Genomic DNA, 19,499 nt, shown 5'->3' with positions numbered 1-19,499 from the left:
AGGTCATCAATGAATGCTAAATGTAGAGGGAAATTTTAATAAAGAGCAGGATATTTGCATGGTCTTAAAGTATCTCCTCATAGATTGGTTCATTTAGTATAAAGGGAAAACATAGGACAGTACCCAGAATCGATGATCAAAATTAGTATCGCCATAGAGGAACAAATGAATACTGTATGCCTCCGGATGGGATATCTGAGTACATAACCTGAATGTAGTTACAGGGAAATATCACACCAATCTAAAACATGGGGAAGAAGTTAACAATTGTGAATCTGGGTAAGTGAAAAAAGGTGTTCTTTATACTATTCTTGTAATTTTTCTCTTAAGTATGAAATTCTTTCCAAATAAAAAGCAAAACATTTTTAAAAGGTATTGCTTTATTTATTTTAAAAATAATGTCTATGTCAATTTGTATTAATATTTCTACTAGTATCAATTTAAAAAAACATAAAGCAGGGATGAATAGTGAAGGAAGCAAAGTAAGTGGTTTGTTCCTTTAGATCATGTGGTTAGGGAAGTCCTCTCTGTAGGAATGGCATTTCCATATAGAATGAAGGGAAGGAGAAAACTTGCAGACATTTGGGGAAGAGTATTTCATCTAGAAAAAGTAGGAAGAATGAAGGTTTTAAGGTGGGAATGAACTTGTTGTGCCCAAGGAACAGCAAGAAGGCCAGTGTGGCTGGAGGGGAGTGTGCAAGGGAGCTGTGGTAGGAAATGAGATAGGAGATGTAGGCAGATCCTGTCGAGCCCTGCAGACTCTGGGAAGGAATTTGGATTTCATTCTGAGTGTGATGAAAAGCCTATGGAGGATTTGAGCTGGGGAATGACAAACTCTAATTTACATTTTTAAAAGGTTCCCCCTGGCTTCTAGGTGGAGAACAGACCATAGGGAGACAGTCATGGAAGCAGGGAGATCAACTGGAAGACCGTTGCAGTATTACACATGAGAGGTGATGGTGGCTTGTGCCCTAGTGGAGGTGTCACAGTGGTCAGGTTCAGGCTGTGTACTGATGGCATATACCTGATAAAGCTGAGGAATAACATTATTTCAAAAATTACTTATTAAAGCAGATTCGATGTGGAATGTAATTGAAAGCAGAGTCAAGGATTAATTACTCCTAGATTTCTGGTCTGAAACTTACTGGGCAAATGATAGTGCCATTTATTAAGATTAGGAAGACTGAGGAAGGGTGTGTTCACGTGTTCAGCCTCAGTTTTTAGGGTGGGAAGAGTCAATGAAAATAATCTGGATAGTGCAGCAAATGCAAATTGGGAAACCTGAGTTGTGTCTCAAGTACTACAGTAATTTTCACAGTTCCACAGATACATGTCTTCTCTTTTAAGAAACCAATGTGTTTATTATGAAAGTACGAAACAAAACAGTTTACTTAATTATAAAATATGTTCAAATACGTACATGAAAAATGCTCTTATTTTCAGAGTTTCTTTGATGGGCTCCTTATTCATCACCTAAGAATAGTGATTACAAATATAAGGCTTTCTTGGGGTGTGTGTGGTTTTTTTCCCCTAAATATTTACTTATTTATTTATTTGGCTGTGCCGCGTTTTAGTTGCAGCATGTGGACTCTTAGTTGTGGCATGCAGGATCGAGTTCCCTGACCAGGGATCAAACCCGGGCCCCCTGCATTGGAAGTGCGGAGTCTTAACTGCCGGACCACCAGGGAAGTCCCTTGGGTGTGTTTTTAAATTAGTAGTAAATGCAGAGGCCCAGGTTGTGCTGGGATTTCCAATGGAAAAAGATGCAGTTACCTGTGAATCATTTTGAGCTAGAATGCTATTTACTATCTTTTAAAATAGCAGAACAAACAGCTCTGTTGTGGAATATATACATACAAAGTCTTTAAGTGAAATGTTATTGCCAAAAATTATCTTAGAATCTAATTGTTAATCTCTGTTATATTGTCAACTTAAGATGGACAGGAACTTTTTAGTGTGATGAGACTCAGGTAGTAAGGTTATGGAGAACACTGGCACTTTTTTCCTGTGAATATAATTGCAATAATACTGTCCCATCTAATAAAGTCAGAAAAAAATCACGTAGGTAGAAGTGTAGTTCCGAAAGTCTGTGATTACTGCCTTTGTGTTATTCTGCCTACGTTAAAACAAATCAGACTTAGGAAGTCATGGAAATATTATGTTGGCTATTTTCTAATTACTGTGTCAGCCTGATAAATCATTTTCTAAATTTGCCAATTTCTTGAAATAGCTTAACCTATGTTCATAACACTTTACAGGAAGCAGCATAAAATTTCTATGCCGCCATATATTTCTCTTGGTGTCACAAAAATATATATTGTATAAATGAAATGTTTTTCTTTGGCAAAAAGCCCTGTACACCAAACTACAGTTAATGAATACAAGAATTAGAAAGCAAAACTTCGTTTAGTCTGAGGAAAAACAATTCTTTAAACTGTAACCACATGGCCGTTTCTTGTTTGCATCAACTCTGGGTGACTGTTATTGTCTTCTGTGAATTCTCTGGGGCAGGGGCTTGACTTTGTTGAATGAGCCAATTGTTTTCCTTTGTGTTGCCCATCTAGTAAGTTCCCATCTGGTTTGTATCAGACTGTTTTCACAGCCAACAACTGCTGCCTTCTCTATATCCTGACACTTCAGGGCCCCATGCTATCAAAGCATGCTGCGATGGCCTTGCTGGCAGGGCCCATACAGCTGTGCCTCACAGCTTGGAACTATTACCCAGAGTAATGGTAACATAGAACTTGGACTGGCCCTTATTCCCCTTGGTGTCGTGTGTACACTGAGCAGAAATTCCCCCTTGCCTGCCTGCCCCCTCACCCCGAAACTTACTAGTCAACAGAAAGTCTTTAAAGCTCTAATTTTAGGATATGGAATAGTGTTGTTCTTATTTTCTAGTGGCTTCCTGTATTTGAAAGCTCATTTTTCATTCTTTCATTCTTTTTCAAAAGTTACCAGGTCTGGCCTTGAGGGACATGAACTGGTCACTATGTCACATTTAATTTTTGTTTCCAAATTTAGTTAGGAATGACTGGATATGGCAAAATCCACTGTAAAGACTACACAAATAATACACTGTATTTTTAGCTATAGTCACAGGCCAGAACTTGAGAGAGGTTTTCATATTAGAATTTCCATCTCAGAAAATGGATTTTCTGTGTGTAAATTATAGAAGCTCTTAGATTCAAACGGTTAAGTAACTATATTAGGGACCTACTTTGCCTTCAGCTTTGTTAGCTATCAAATATCATTTATAAGAATGTGGTAATAGTGACGTTCTATAACAGTCTGTGGCCTCACGTAATTAAAGTTATATGAATTACTATTGAGTAAGAGTTATAGTTGAGTTTAAATGTAGTTATGATATCATTGCTTTATAGACATAAACTGAAGCAGCAAGGATTTTTTTTGTATCCAAAATAAGGAATTAAGTGGCTTTTACAGGATGTTTTAATATTTTTTTAAATATTTATTTATTTGGTTGCACCGGGTCTTAGTTGCGGCAGGCAGGCTCCTTAGTTGTGGCTTGCCAGCTCCTTAGTTGTGGCATGTGAACTCTTAGCTGCGGCATACATGTGGGATCTAGTTCCCTGACCAGGGATTGAACCCGGGCCCCCTGCATTGGGAGCGCAGAGTCTTATCCCCTGCACCACCAGGGAAGTCCCAGAATGTATTAATATTTTAGAAATGCTTTTAGAAATGCCTTCAAGATTAGTTAAACTGAGATTGGTTTGTGCTTTCAAGTAAATTGAGTAGGTGATTGTTGTGAACATCAAGCATCCTAAGTAGTAAGTCAAACTAGACTTGTGAGAGTCAAACTAAAGCAACAGCGACAAAAGCAAAAACTCACCTTCTGCTTCTGAATAATTTCAGCTTACAGGTTTTTCAAGATTTTAAGAAAAGAAATAGGAAGGAATTTGTCTTTAGTCAGCAGTGTGGCCTGCTGCTGATGTTAACTTGATGTGAAAGCCTACCTAGTACTGTTAGTTATTTGGCATTTTCATTCATTGGAAAAGCAGTTTAAAACTATATGGGAATCATCTTTTGTGTGTGTGTGTGTGATACACGGGCCTCTCACTGTTGTGGCCTCTCCCACTGACGAGCACAGGCTCCGGACACGCAGGCTCAGCGGCCATGGCTCACGGGCTTAGCCGCTCCACAGCATGTGGGCACGAGCCCTTGTCCCCTGCATCGGCAGGCGGACTCCCAACCACTGCGCCACCAGGGAAGCCCCTAAGGGAATCATCTTTTAATTGATGAAACTAACCTATTGGGTTTTTTTTCAACCTCAAGTTTTTCTGGAAGTATAATATACATACAGAAAAGTACACATAAGTGTACAGCTGAAAGAATTTTCAAAAACTGAGCACACTTGTAAAACCCATACGTAGCTCAAGAAACAGAATATTGCCAGCACCCCCAAAGCCCCTCACTTTCCCTTTCAGACACAGCTTCCACCTCCGAAAGGATAACCACTATTCTCACTTCTAGCAGCATAGATTAGTTCTCTTGTTTTTGTACTTTAAATAAATGAAATCATACAGAATGTATGGCTTCTTTCACAAGGCAAACCTATTGTAATTTTTAAGATTCTTTTAGTTTTCAAACCATTATGGCATGTTTTTATAAAGGATTATCTGAGAGGAATTTGTTTTAGTAGCTGTGTCATAGGCTGTTCAACCAACAGGAAGCACCCTGTAGATAAAGTTGTCTACTAAAACATCGTCTCTCCGTTCTCAACCACATTTTAATGCTGGAATGTCTCTCTAGACATTCCTGCCCCTGAAAGGCAGGAACTCTCTTTGTCATTACACTACACAGCAATACATTCAAGCACTTAAATGGTTTTTAATGAGCCTTAATAATTGAGTGTACATTATTCAAATAAATCATGTCTGCATTCAGGTTAGGTGGGTCATCTATTTTCTGAATTACCAATCAGTTTCCTGGCATTTGAATATAAGCTTTTATGCTGCCAAGATACTATTTCTGAAAATCCTATTATTGACAAGAGTTGTATACCTATTAGATATGCAGCCAATGAGTAACTTATTTGTTTCAAAAGTGTTAACTTCTTCTATATATATTTAACTACTTTAATAATATTCCCTTTTTTGTTCCTTCAGTGAACTCAAATTAGTATAAAAGCACCAGCTATTCTGAATGTTACTAATTTTAGATTTCTCCTTATTAGATTTGTTTCAAATTCTGGATGTCACTCATTTAAAAACTCTTGTTTTTGGGTTAAAAAAATTCATGTTTTGGAGGCCTTCATCTTTATATCCTTGTTTTGCAGTTAACAGTCCTGTAGTACTACATGGTTTTCTTAAATACATAAAGAATTTGTTTAAAACAATAATATAATGATTTACAGCTTTAAGTATTGCTATACTAGTGATTCTTACTAAAGATAGTATTACAGAGCAGAAGATAAATTTTCAACCAAAAATAAAAATTTTTTAAATACAAGAGTAGAACATAAAGCCCAGATTCCTATCCTTTTAAATACCACTTTTTGAAATACAACATGGTTACTTTCAAATTGGCACCATATAGCTACAAGATTTTGAATGACCATTTAAAATAAGTTAAAGTACTGAAATACGGTGAGTGTTTGGAAGAAGCATAGTGTACAAGTGGTACAATCCCGGTACCGTTGGTGTGGCCTCATTTAAAGCTTTTTCAGCAGTATCCCTGCTTTCCCACCTTGGATTCTATTTCCAAATCTAAGATCATTTGTTTTTATTTTGTGGTACTTTTAAACATTTAAATAAAGGTTAACACATTTGCCTTTTGTGATAAAGGTAAAAGGCTAAATTATATTCATAGGTAATTTATGACTCAATTTTTAGTCAATATTATCCACTCAGAATTTCCACAGAAATGTTAATAGAAATTTATAGATAAAATATTTAGAAATTTTCTCTTCTCATTCTTTCACTTAAATACCAATGAGTATTATGTTTGCTCAATTTTGAACAGCAGGATGAGGAAGTGTAAGAACCAACAAACTTGATAAGCAGTTTTCAAAGCACATTGGCCATGGTGGAAGTTGTGTTTGCTACCTTAATCCTCACCTGCAGAGCACAGTATTCACACTTCCAGTAAACCCTGTCACCAGCAAGTGACAATTATGAGGCAGCTACAGGAAAAAATGAGAATAGTCAACTTTGATATTGACATGGTGGCCTTTTTTTTTTTTTTTAACCATTAGGAGAAATCATTGTAGAGATAAAGATTCTCCCCCAGTTTTGGTACAGGAGAGTTTTGTTTATGATTATAGTAACAGCAATGACAATATGTAATAGCTTCCATTTATGTTTACTTCCTTTATGTGATGTACTCTGCTAAGATCCTTAATCAGTCCAATTAGGTAGGTAATAGTCGTCTCATTTCATATTTGAGGAACCTGAGACTCAGAGAGGTTACATATTTTGCCCAAGGTTACACAGCTAATAAATGATAGAGCTAGGAGTCACACCAAGTCCAATTCTGAAATCAAAGGCTATGCTCTTCAACATACTATATATTTCCTTCCTTGACAATTTTTAAAAAGTAGAACAGATAATTTCTGATTATTTTTACAGGTCTCAATATCTGAAGATACATCTTGGTAGAAGAGTATGAAAATGTTGGGTGGTGGGGAAAGAACTGTTTACTATGGGTTTTTAGTTCCTACTACTAATTTGTGACATTGATTTCTTTGTCAGTGAAACTTCCTGAATCACGATTTCCTTATTAGTAAGGATAAGATCATCTCTGAGATCCCTTATAGTTCTACTGCTGTAATATGTGATCTTAAACCAAAAGTCTCCCTGTCAAAATATATTTTGAAAAGATTGCCTTAATGAGATCAATTTTTTTGTCAATTGGGAAAAGTTAGAAAATAATCATAGGTTAAATAATAATACAACTACCATTTATTGAGTGCCTCTGTAGGCACTGCTCTAAGTTATTTATATATATCGTTCCGGTTAATGATCATAAGAAACCTATGAGCTAGAAGAGGAAATACAAGCACAAAGTGGTGATACTTCAGGGAGTGTGGTATTTCTCCCAGGTCTCACAGTGGTTGGCACTGTGATTTGCATTCAGGTAGCTTAAATTCTAAGTCTGTGCTTTTAGCCTTGAGCTTACAGCTGTCTCTCTAATAAGAGTGTCTGGTTGTTATTTACTTGCCAAAAAATTTTTTTATCTTGCATACCACAGTATAGAAAGAACAGAAAAAAAGCAATTTTTTCTAGAAAATGATCTATAAAAGATCATAGAGTATTATATCCATTCCATATAAAGTTTTCAGAAACATTGGTCAGCTGGATATTTCTTGAACAATTATATACAAAGAACTGAAGTAGGCATCTTAGGGAAAATGAAGAAAGATAATGGAGGGAACCATTTATTTTCTTGTCCTTTAAGGAAATCTGGCATTGCAGTAATTTTACTTCAGCCTATGAAGTGGTTTATTGGAGACATTCCTTTAAAAAAAATAACAGATTTTGTATGTTATTTTAATTTAGACAGTTTTACTAATAATTTAACTTTTTGTTGGCTGTAAAGAGATGACTAACATTTACTTGGTTTGGACTAATGAAATAGTTGTTATTTTTTTTAGTTAAAATTCATTTTTTAATAAAGCAAAAATAAGCTGCTTTTGAAAGTTTCAAGAAAATGTTTTTATTAAGCAAAGGACCTGAATATTAGAGAAAACATTCTCCATTTTTTATTGAAAAAAAATGGAGTGTATAAAATTCCCATTTAGTTATTATGAATTTAGAAGAGTGTTCCATTGTAGCAGCAACTCCCTCTGGGGGATACATCCCCATTGGAGTGTGAGCCTGTCAGAATAGAAGGGAGCCCTTGTTGGTTTGAGAAAGCCCCAGAAGTGATTCAGACTTTCACTTCTCCTACCCCAACCCTCTGTTGAAAATCACTGGTTTGAAAAAGGTATCACAGCTCTTTTTTCCAAAGTATCTGGGTACACTATTTAGCACCTTCTTTATTAACTTTTTATTTTTATTTTTTCCTTTGGCTGCATTGGGTCTTCGTTGCCGCACGCACACTTTCTCTAGTTGTGGTGAGCGGGAGCTACTCTTTGTTGTGGTGTGCAGGCTTCTCATTGCGGTGGCTTCTCTTGTTGCAGAGCACAGGCTCTAGGTGCACGGGATTCAGTAGTTGCAGCACTCAGGCTCAGTAGTTGCAGCACACGGGCCCTAGAGCATGTGAACTTCAGTAGTTGCTGTGCATGGGCTTAGTAGTTGTGGCTTGCGGGCTCTAGAGCGCAGGCTCAGTAGTTGTGGTGCACGGGCTTAGTTGCTCCATGGCATGTGGGATCTTCCCGGACCCGGGATTGAACTCGTGTCCCCTGCATTGGCAGGTGGATTCTTTAACCACTGTGCCACCGGGGAAGTCCTCCAGTTAAGGAGGATTGAGACAAAATGTCTTACTCTTTGTGGCCTTCACAGCACCTAGTATAATAATGATGGACACATAAAAGGTATTTAAAAAAATTTTTTTAATTGAACCCTAGCTAGACCTAAGGTAGGTTTTCTTTTTCTTAGTTTCCACCCAATTTTGTTTAGTCTGAAAGGGATGCTGTTGCTTATTTCTTACTATAATACAATAGATTGGTTTGAATTCTGGGCTTCCAGGCAACCACCTCAGAGAAGACTGCTGTTTAATTTACTTGCTACAAACAAATGGTTCTTCAGTGGAGGGGGCCTCTGCGGTGGTACTGATACCTCTGCTTCCATGTTTGTACTGTAGGTGCTATATAGAATCTGTAAGGTGCCTAGCAGTGACTTCTCTCACTGCTAACACTCAGAAACTTAAAGGCAGAGGGGGAAGTGAATGTAGATAGTGTCTAATAGTAACATCATAGTAAGCACTTTTAATGCTTTTAAAGATTTAAAAAATGTATTTAAAGATTTTTTTTTTAGAAACTATCAAAATCAGATGCTCAATTTGGGTCAATTTTCAGATTATCAGTGTATAAGTAATTTGTATTCGCCTACAAATTTACCCTTATAAAATTATATTTTCTTCTAAAACTATACTTTTTAAGCTTTAATTTTTCTTCATTGATCTGTATTGCCTTTAAGTTTTTTATTGAAGTATAGTTGACATACAATATTATATGTTACAGGTGTATAATATAGTGATTTACAATTTTTAAAGGTAATACTGTATTTATAGTTATAAAATATTGGCTATATTCCTTGTGTTGTAAAATATACCATTGTAGCTTATTTTATACATAATAGTTTGTACCTCAGCAGATGAATGGATAAAAAAGATGTGGTGTGTACACACACACACACACACACACACACACACACACACACACACACACACAGAGTGGAATACTACTCAGCCATAAAAAAGAATGAAATTTTGCCATTTGCAACCACATGGATGGACTTGGAGGGCATTATGCTAAGTGAAATAGGTCAGACAGAGAAAGACAAATACTGTATGATATGACTTATATGTGGAGTCTAAAAAATACAACAAACTTGTGAATATAACAAAAAAGAAACAGACTCACAGATACAGAGAACAAACTGGTGGTTACCATTGGGGAGAGGGGAGGGGCAATATAGGTGTAAGGGATTAAGAGGTACAAACTGTTATGCATTTAATTTTTTAACATTTCAATATGTGTTTCCTACAGCGTAACTACAGTAGTTTAACATGAATGTTTGTCACCAGTGGGAATATATTGCTTGGCTTAGTGAACTATGTAATGCTTAAAATCACTTTCATTTAATTATCTTCTTTTAAATCCACCTGAAATTTTCGTGAAATAAAGGAAGTTTGAGAGATTACTGATTTTTATCTTAGAGAAAATCAGAAAATACTGATTATACCATACTGTAAATTTTTCCTGAATCATTCTGAATAACAGTGGTTATTAACAGTAACTGACTATATTTCAGAGCAGAGGTTAACAGCATGCCATCAACTGGGGCATATGCCTTAGGCACCCAGTATATCTTTTTGGCCTGAGAACTATATGTACCACAGGTTTCTCTCTTCAGTTATTTAACTTTTCTCGGCTTTATAATTCTCTAGCTATAAAAAGAGTTTTTCCCCAGCCTATTTCATCTTAATATTAAAATTTGGCTTTGGTTTAACAGGGTAGTGTTCTTCTGTGCTCCCTGACAACTTTACTGGTTTTTTCACATGGATTGTGTTGGGCAATATGCCCCAGGCTGGCCTAGGGAGAAGGGAAATTCTAAACTTTTTTTTATAATGATTAAATCCTTAAGTAAGAGAATCTGTGAAAACTTTTAGCCCTGGAAGAAATGGCCCATGAGTTTCTCTTATTAAATACAAATAATTAGCAAATTCTTTCTTGATCCTTAGTTTCCCCCTTTCCCTAATCTTCGATGCATAAAGATAATCATCTATTAGGTAAAGTATTATTCTATTGGCGGTCATTAAAATTCAGCTGTTTAACTTCCTTCTTTATATTAAGGCCACAAGGTCAGGCTTCTGTTTGCCTGGTTTTATGAAAGTAACTGTGGGAGTGCATTTGGTTTGTGGGTTTTTTTTTTTTTTTAATAGCAGGAATGAATCATGATTATTTCTATGCTTAACTGATTTTCTTATGAAAAAAAATTTTTAACTGTAGCTTCACCAGGTGATATGGATCAGACACAAATTGAGCCCAATCTGTACCTAGCATCCGTATTTACAGGTAAGATTTTTTACTTTAAAAGTTCCAGATTTTTTTCATTTCCTTCTTTCTTTCTCTCATAATAATCAACACAGTAGAGAAAATAATTCCAATTTTTTATTCTTTTAAAATATCTATAAACTTACCCCAGGTATAGAACTCCCTTCATGCACTAAACTCAACTCTCCAAAAGTTAGGAGACAAAAAAAAATCTATCATTTCCTTTTGGAAAGTTTATAAAATGTTGAATTAAAAGGCTGCAGGTGTGGTATTCAGAGCACTGAGGCTAGTACTCGAGATAATTCCATCTGGGGGAGGTTATTTGTTGGGACAGGACACTGTTTGAACTTTGAAGTCAGTTTTAAACAAAGTGAAGCAGCTGGAACCTGGCATAAGAAGAAACAAATCTTTCACGTTTTTAGAGAAAAAAAGATTTGGACTTGTTTTTACAGGTGCCAATACATTTATTCTTCCTATAGGAACTGCTGTATTTTTATCTTAAATTATAAATTTTAAAATAAGCATTTGTCAACTCACTTAAAAAACAGAAGCAATAGTAAACTTAAAAAATGTAATAGGGTGTTTATTTCTAAAACACATTTTGGGATGAGATTATAGTAACATTTTAAATCACTCTTTTAAACATGAAAGTAAGGAAAGAAATGTTTAATACTAACTAATTCTGTAAAGCGGAGGCAAATCTCATTTTACATACTATATACTTAACATCAAATGACCAGGCATCTTCTTCATCAAGGCTTGTAGTATTTGTTCTCAAGCACTGAAGCTATGATGTTGCAAAATCTGTAGGGCTGGGTTAAGTATGTGAGGAGAATTGAATACAGCAGGAGAGTTTAGCAGCTGCTTAAACAAGGAATTTAAGCAAGAGTAGATGAACCCACGGTGGACAGGAAAAAATGCTTCAAGAACTCAGTAAAACACAGCTGAAATACTGTAACATTTTCATAGACATCTGGGAAGCAACTGTTTTGCTGGAACTCAGGGTTGATTTTAAAGACTGGATGAGTCTAAGCAAGCTGGTAGCCGTAAGGAACCACAGACTCTCTAGGTAGAAACAAATCAGTTTGGTTCAGCAATCATTTTAAGGCCCAGTGTGTACCTAGCATTATGCTACAACTTTGTAGAATGCAGACGTAAACAAGATAAAGTTGTTGTCCTCATGGGGCACATTTAACAGGAGCAACAGACCCACAAGCAAATAACAGTAATACAAGAGATAAGGTCACAGATACTTAGTGTGTACCTACTGTACTAGTCACTCGGAAGACAATGAGTGTAAGTTGCAGTCCATGCTCTTAAGGAATATATTGTCCAGTGGATGTGACAGACACATAAATAATTACAGTGCAGTCTCCTGTGTGCTGCAGTAACATTGCCTTCAGAGAATAAGGCATCCGCAGTTAACAGGAGAGGAACCCCTGTATTTCACCACTACGGCTGGGAAAACAACTCAGAGTGTAATTCATCTGCACATGTTCTTGAGTATTTAGGGTCTGCAGACCCCTTAGAGACATTGATAGCTATGACTACCTGCCTCCTTTCCAAACTGTACTTATATGAAAATAATTTGCATATGGTTTCAGGGTATTCACAAATAGATCCTGGGTCACCCATCCATGGACTCTGGATTCAGATCCTTCGGGTACTTGATTAAAGATTATTACCTTTGTTTCCTTTTTAATTTTATTTTTAAATGTGCAGTGTATAAGAAACTCATCTTGATCTGCATGTAGAAATACCCAAATCCAGGCAATTTAAAGTCACTATACTATCTATTCGTCGACTCATAGAAGAATCCCATAAGTTTATGTGGCTTATGCCATGTGCAGTTACTGAATCTGAGTGAGGAGTGTGCAGTGCTGCATTCTTCTGTGAAGTTACTGAGGAATTTTTTACTTCTTTTCTCTGCTTGTCTCCTGTTGTTTTAGGAGAGAATACTTTGTTTGGATTCCTCTCAGTTTGCAAATAACAGAGACATAATAATGTGTTACCAACTGTTTGAAGATTAGAGTCAGAATCTAAAACCTGCTGATGAAATGGATTATCTAAACCTAAAAAGCTTTTAGAAAGTTTTGTATATGTATTTTTAAAAATACACATGTGATATACAGGCAAATTCTTAAATGGACATAAAAAATCTCGTATTATTATTTTATTACTTAGAATAAATTAGTTTTAGATTTTCTGTTCCTTAGTCTTACAATCAAAGAATAGAAAACAAAATTTCTTTATGAATTTTAAATATTTTTAAAGCAAAAAAATTGAATTTCAAATGCCTAAAGAGTTTTACAAATACGACTTAGGATGCTTCAAATACATGGTCTCGCTCAGTGACATCTCCTGCTTAAATGCATGCCAGGTTAAATGACGTACTGCCTACCCACAGAATCAAGGAATAATCTCCCTTTTTTAAAAACAAATCTGAAAACAGCTGTTGAAACAATTACATCATAGAGTAATGACATGACTGTGGAAAGTTAAAAAGTCAAACTTTGAAAGCATCAAACTACATTTAATATAGGTAGAAAATTTATGTTTGCTTTAATGATGATTTATTAAGATATTATGTCTTTTCTTTAAAAACAAATTAAACTCTGTGAGGACCATAACTGCATATGAATGTGACTCTTTTTGCCTGTTAACAGTGATGCTTTTGAAAAACGTTTCCAGTCTAAAAAGTTCTCTTTTAAAGCTCTAAAACTGTGACTGTTTAGCTTGTGTAAATGAGCACTTCAAAAAAACCTTTCCAAAATGTACATTAGCAAACACCTTTAGATAAGGTGATGTATTTTATTGATATAACTCATTGATTAAAACTCAGTTACTAGGGCTTCCCTGGTGGCGCAGTGGTTGAGAGTCCGCCTGCTGATGCAGGGGACACGGGTTCGTGCCCCGGTCTGGGAAGATCCCACATGCCGCAGAGCGGCTAGGCCCGTGAGCCATGGCCGCTGAGCCTGTGCGTCCGGAGCCTGTGCTCCGCAACGGGAGAGGCCACAACAGTGAGGGGCCCACGTACTGCAAAAAAAAAACAACCAAAAAAAACTCAGTTACTAGAGTTAAAAGTAGCCTAATTATTTGGAGGCCTTCTAAAGCTGTGGGGTTTTTTTTCTTAGTGTATTTCAGTGACACATTCTTATCCCTCTCTCCTAAGTCGACTGCCTTTTGCAGCCCACTCTGAGGGTCATTGCCTCTTAGGATAATTTCTTTCCAGTTCCATAAAAGTAAGTGCTAATCTGTTTTAAGTGCTTTTGATTTGCCAGCACTATTCAAAACACTTTATATGCATTATCCCATTTAATCCGCATAAAACCCTCTGAGGTAGGTACTCTTACCTTTATTTTGTAGATGAGGAAATGAGGGTTTAGAGAAGTTATGTAACTTTCCAAAAGTCCCTTATCACTCATTCTCCCTCATACCCCTTACCTATTTTTCATTATAGCACTCATCACTGCCTGACATAATATATGTTTGTTTCCTTACTTGTTTGTCATTTGCCCTTCACATCCAGCTGGGATATGATGTCAGTGAGATTAGAGCCTTTGTTTTCTTCACTGCCGAAATCTCCAGAGTCTAGAACAGTGCCTGGCACATAGGTGCTCAGTTGATATTTATTGAGTTAACAAATGGATGAGCCTAGCCCTGCCCTATTATGGAATCCATGCTCTGTTCCTCCCCCTTCCTCTTTTACTCCTTCCCACATGAAAACCTCACACTGACAGTCTTGATGGGACCATTCCCAGGTGACTGAACAATAGATCTCATTTGGACCCCAGACTTGACTGATCATAAAGGGACTTGTGCTTGAAACTTCATCACTGCTCCTCTCCTTAGCTGCCCCTACCATTACATACCACTACTAAAATGGAATTTCCCTCAACAAGCTTTAAAAGTACTAATTTGTTATGTGGATAATTAAGGTATTTGGTATCAGGCAAAAAGCAATGAGTTGTAGTCTCAGCTCTACCAATTACGAATTAGGTGAATTATACTAGACTCTTTTGAAAACCTTGTGTGACTCGTACCTTGTGTGACTCTTCATTCTTGGGTCTCTTCCTACTTATCTAACACTTCCCTTTTGTGTTCCTCTATTTTCTCTTTATTCACCTTTCTTTGTCCTTCTCTTATTTCTGTCATCATTTATTTTGTTGTCCTCTTTTTCTTCATTGCCTTCCACATCTTTTAAGTCCTATCTCACCTGCTACTTCCACCTAATTTAAACCAAGTATTCCTCTACATGTTTATCTCCACTACTAGGTTTTAAGCTTCTTGAAGTTGAGGACTATTTCTTTTTCACCTGTGTATCATCTTCTCAACACCATCTTAGCTCCACACATACAGTAGGCTTGTATAGATGTTTAGTTAGTGAGCATGTGCTTTCGGAAAAGCCCACTCTGACATCTCTGTGCCTCAGTTAACTTTACCTTGTCTGCCTCCCAGAATTACTGTTAGGATGAGATAATATGATGGGCAAAAGATCTTTGCAAAATTTTAATTGCTGTATAAATCTAAGGCAGTAACTATAAGAAATAGCATAACTTTACAATAATTGAATTTAATATGTTCCTTGAGACTTGGAAACTTCTTCAAGGTCCAAAATAAAAAATAGTTATAGCTCTTGTTATATCACTGAACAATTTAATCAGTAATTTAATGTGCAGAGTAGAAAATAAAGGCACATGTAAAGCAGTTTTGTGAAACTGGATAACAAAGAAAAGAAGAATATCTGGCATCAGTGTAGTTTTTGACAGATATGTAAGTAATGCAAGGAATGGAATTTTTCTTAATCGGGGGAAGATAACATTTAATTTTACAAGTTGAAAATTAATTTTGCTCTCAAGCCTTAGTTATAGCCTGTATTGGTTTTTACTTTATTGACGAGGTAAGCTCTGATCTTGGATACTTCTCTTGGTTATTTTGTATATTCTGCATCACGGCTTTGTAAAATGTCAGAATATTTAAACAATGCTTATGTCCTATGAAGGTTTTTTTTTTTTTTTTGTGGTACGCGGGCCTCTCACTGTTGTGGCCTCTCCTGTTGCGGAGCACAGGCTCTGGACGCGCAGGCTCAGCGGCCATGGCTCACGGGCCCAGCCCCTCCGTGGCACGTGGGATCTTCCCAGACCGGGGCACGCACCCGTGTCCCCTGCATCGGCAGGCGGACTCTCAACCACTGCGCCACCAGGGAAGCCCCTATGAAGATTTTTTAAAAGAAGTTCTTATTGTTTCTTTTTTTAATTTATTTCTTTTTTAAATTTATTTTTATTTTTGGCTGTGTTGGGTCTTTGTTGCTGCGCTCAGACTTTCTCTAGTTGCAGCAAGCGGGGGCTACTCTTTGTTGTGGTGTGCTGGCTTCTCAGTGCGGTGGCTTCTCTTGTTGCAGAGCACGGGCTCTAGGTGCGCGGGCTTCAGCAGTTGTGGCTTGCGGGCTCTAGAGCACAGATTCAGTAGTTGTGGCGCATGGGCTTAGTTGCTCCATGACACGTGGGATCTTCCCGGACCAGGGCTTGAACCCGCGTCCCCTGAATTGGCAGGCGGATTCTTAACGGCTGCCCCACCAGGGAAGTCCCTTGAATGTTTATTTAATATATATTTTTTCAGCATTTAAAATGTGTTTGGTATCATTCCAGACACAGAGACTACAAGTACTGAATAAACCATAAGTTTATAAACAATGTTTCTTAATTTTAGTTTTTATCATATCCTGACAGAGCTAAATTTCAACAAGTCTTTTCCTATTTAAAATATTTGTTCTATTTAAATTGATATAATAATTGCTTTCTTCTTAAAGGATTATGCTGTTGCATTATAGTTTGTAGTACTGCTATAATTATACGAAATCTTATTTCCTTTTCCTCTTTTATTAAAAATAAATTGATACAAGTAACAAAAAGGAACGGTATATTAAAATAGTGTTTGTTAGACTTCCTAATATGAAAGGAATTTTTCTTTTACAAGTATTTTGATCATCTTGAACAGCTGTGATTGAGTCATCATTGAATCTCCAAAACTGACTACTTTTACTGTGGTCCCTATAAAAACTTGATGGAAAACTTCACTTTATTACTGTGGCAACTATTTTAAAAGTATAAAGGAGTTTTAGAAAAATTACTATGACTCTTGACTCAGAGATGTCTTTAAGATTATTTAGGATAATTTACTTTTAAGATGCTTATTATTATGTATATATGGTAAGTACATGAAATTTGAAATGAGGATTTTTGTGGTCTTAAATAGTACCAAGTTGGCATTCTTTATGCTCTTAGGCAATGTGCTTTTTAAACTTAGAGGAGTGAATTAGGGTATATGCAGATAGATATATATATGTAGTCAACTCTGGGTTTTTTTAAACATATTAATGAATTCTTCATTTCAAACTGCCTCCCTGACTTGGTCTTACCTAGCATTTATCATCTGTACCACAGCTTTGGGCACTTGTATACCATCTTAGTCTATTCAGGCTACTATAACAAAATGCTATAGACTGAGTGGCTTTTAAACAACAGAAATTTATTTCTCACAGTCTGGAGGCTGGGCATCCAGAATCAAGGTACCTCTTCCTGATTCCTGTGTCCTCACATGGTCGAAGGACTAGCATGGTCGAAGGGGCTAGCAAACTCTCTGGGGCCTCTTTCATAAAGGCACTACTCTCATTCATGAGGGCTCCATCCTCATGATCTAAGCACCTCCCAAAGGCCACACTTCTTAATACCACCACACTAGGCATTAGGATTTCAACATATGAATTTTGGGGAGACATAAACATTCAGATCATAACATATACTTCTAAAATGTTGTTTCTTAATTGTTCAGGGGTGGAAGTGGAAAGGAGGGTGTATTTTACCTCTGTGACAAGTTCTGAGCACCTTGAGAAAAGAAATTATCACAAATGCAATCCTTTTTTGATCCCCAGTATTATTTAGGAAAATTTAAGGCATGTAAATACCCGGGTACACTTGTTTAGCTGAAGGAGTTTCTCCTTTTTACAGGTGGTAAAGCAGTTCCACTCTTCACTTTGCAGACATCACCTGCCAAGATGTCCATGACACCAGCCTCAGTGAACCTGGAGGACCGCTCTCAGTCTCTGAGCATCAGCACTGTCCAGGGGGACACAGAGTCCTCGGGAACAGATACCTTCTGAATGTAAAGTGAGAGCCAGTACAGTATTTGTGCTGCTGGTTTTGAGGTCATTTTTCTCTGGCATAAAACTATCTCTCAGACCCTTTTGGTCCTTCAACATATTCAGAAAAACAATTTTTAATTTTTTATTAAAATGAAAAGTGTAATTTGGGTATTTAGGTGACATTTTAAAATAAAATAATTTAAATGGATATCATCATGAGTCTTTGTTATTTCTTAGAATCCTGAGGCAGCGTAGAATAGTGGAAAGGGCATAACTTTTGACATCTAAAAATTTATTCTACAGATATAATTATCTGTACTTAGTTATGAAATTAAGTTGCTCAAGGTTATTCTGTTTCTCTTTTATATATACATTCATTTGTATTATTTTTTAGATTACACATATAATTGGTGTCATACAGTATTTGTCTTGTCTCGCTTATTTCATTAAGCATAATAATCTCTAGGTCTGTCCACGTTACTGCAAATGACAATGTTTCTTTTTTTTTATGGCGGAGTAATATTCCATTATATATATATATATATATACCACATATCTGAGGTATATTGTTAAAGTGAAAAAGGCCATGTGCAATATAGTGTATGAATTATGCTACCATCATTTAAGATGAAGTGGGAGGAATCCAAATATATGGCATGTATATACACATATGCTTACATACACATATTTGCTTATGTATCCATTAAATATCTTTGGAAGGATAGACAAAAAACAGCTAACTTGGTCTCCAAGGGGGGAGATTGAGTGGCTAGGTGATAGGTTGAGTGACAGGAGTTAGGTATGACTGTATTTACTGTGGATTTTTATATACCTTACATGTACACCTTATAAATCTTTATAGTGTATAAACCTCTGAAATGTGATTGGATTAACTTTAAAAGTGTAAATACATAAAATTAAAAGAAAATAAAACATGGCTTTGTAATCAGACACATGTATGTTCTAATTCCAGTTTCTTCACCTTGGTCTGTGATGGGGCAAATAAACCCCTCCTTCACAGCTGCCTGGGTAAATGGGTTTAATACCTGGTTTGCAGGATACTGGGGATTATCAGTTGTGTTGGGGGTAGCACCCACCATGGTGCCTGGCACCACATAAGTGCTCAATTAATGGTGGATGTCATTATCTTGAGGGGTTTAATAAGCATCCTACACTGGACAGTAAGCATATAAGAAGAAGGGCAGCTTAGCATTAGCAAAGACATTTATCTCTCTGAAAAATTTTTTCTGTGACAACTAAAATTCAAACACAGTAACTATAGTCATCCTTGACTTTTCTCAGCATTTTTCTGGTGAGTCTCAGCCCTGGCTGTACAGTAGAACCTCTGGGAGCTTTAAAAATGCCTGGTTTCCATATCCAGGGATTCTGATTTAATTGATCAGAGTGGGACCCAGGCATTGGTATGAAAAAAGGAAAAAGACCTTCCCAGATGATTTTAATGTGCACTCAAGGTTGAGAATTACTGAAGAGCAATTTAGAATTCCTTAAACTTCTAGTAGGACCCATTGTTGGGGAAACTTAGAGTCTGAGTGTTTTTTCTCACTGAAGATAGAAGATTCAAGAACCTGTGGAAACTCAGAAATGTGTCCACACATGTTTCTTCTTATGTCACAGCTCCTCAAGCTTCACACAGGTATTTGGTTACTGAAATGCTCTAGG

The 19,499-nt window shown here is 36.6% G+C and overlaps 1 protein-coding gene across 1 annotated transcript in view; it reads left to right on the top strand.

Moving 5' to 3' along the window:
- The window catches only part of KIAA0586 (KIAA0586 ortholog), a 105,973-nt gene extending 87,221 nt beyond the window's left edge, over nucleotides 1-18,752 (top strand). Inside the window, exons 30-31 of the mRNA XM_060142018.1 lie at nucleotides 10,634-10,699; nucleotides 17,686-18,752. Coding sequence (XP_059998001.1) covers nucleotides 10,634-10,699; nucleotides 17,686-17,837 — 218 coding nt within the window. The 3' untranslated portion in view covers nucleotides 17,838-18,752. The remainder of the gene's footprint in view (nucleotides 1-10,633; nucleotides 10,700-17,685) is intronic.
- Nucleotides 18,753-19,499: the final 747 nt, after the last annotated feature.

This window comes from Lagenorhynchus albirostris, chromosome 1, assembly GCF_949774975.1.
Source record: "Lagenorhynchus albirostris chromosome 1, mLagAlb1.1, whole genome shotgun sequence".
Classification (NCBI taxonomy): Eukaryota; Metazoa; Chordata; class Mammalia; order Artiodactyla; family Delphinidae; genus Lagenorhynchus; species Lagenorhynchus albirostris.
Note: the sequence above shows the minus strand (reverse complement) of the source record. Positions and strands in the feature narration are given on the sequence as shown.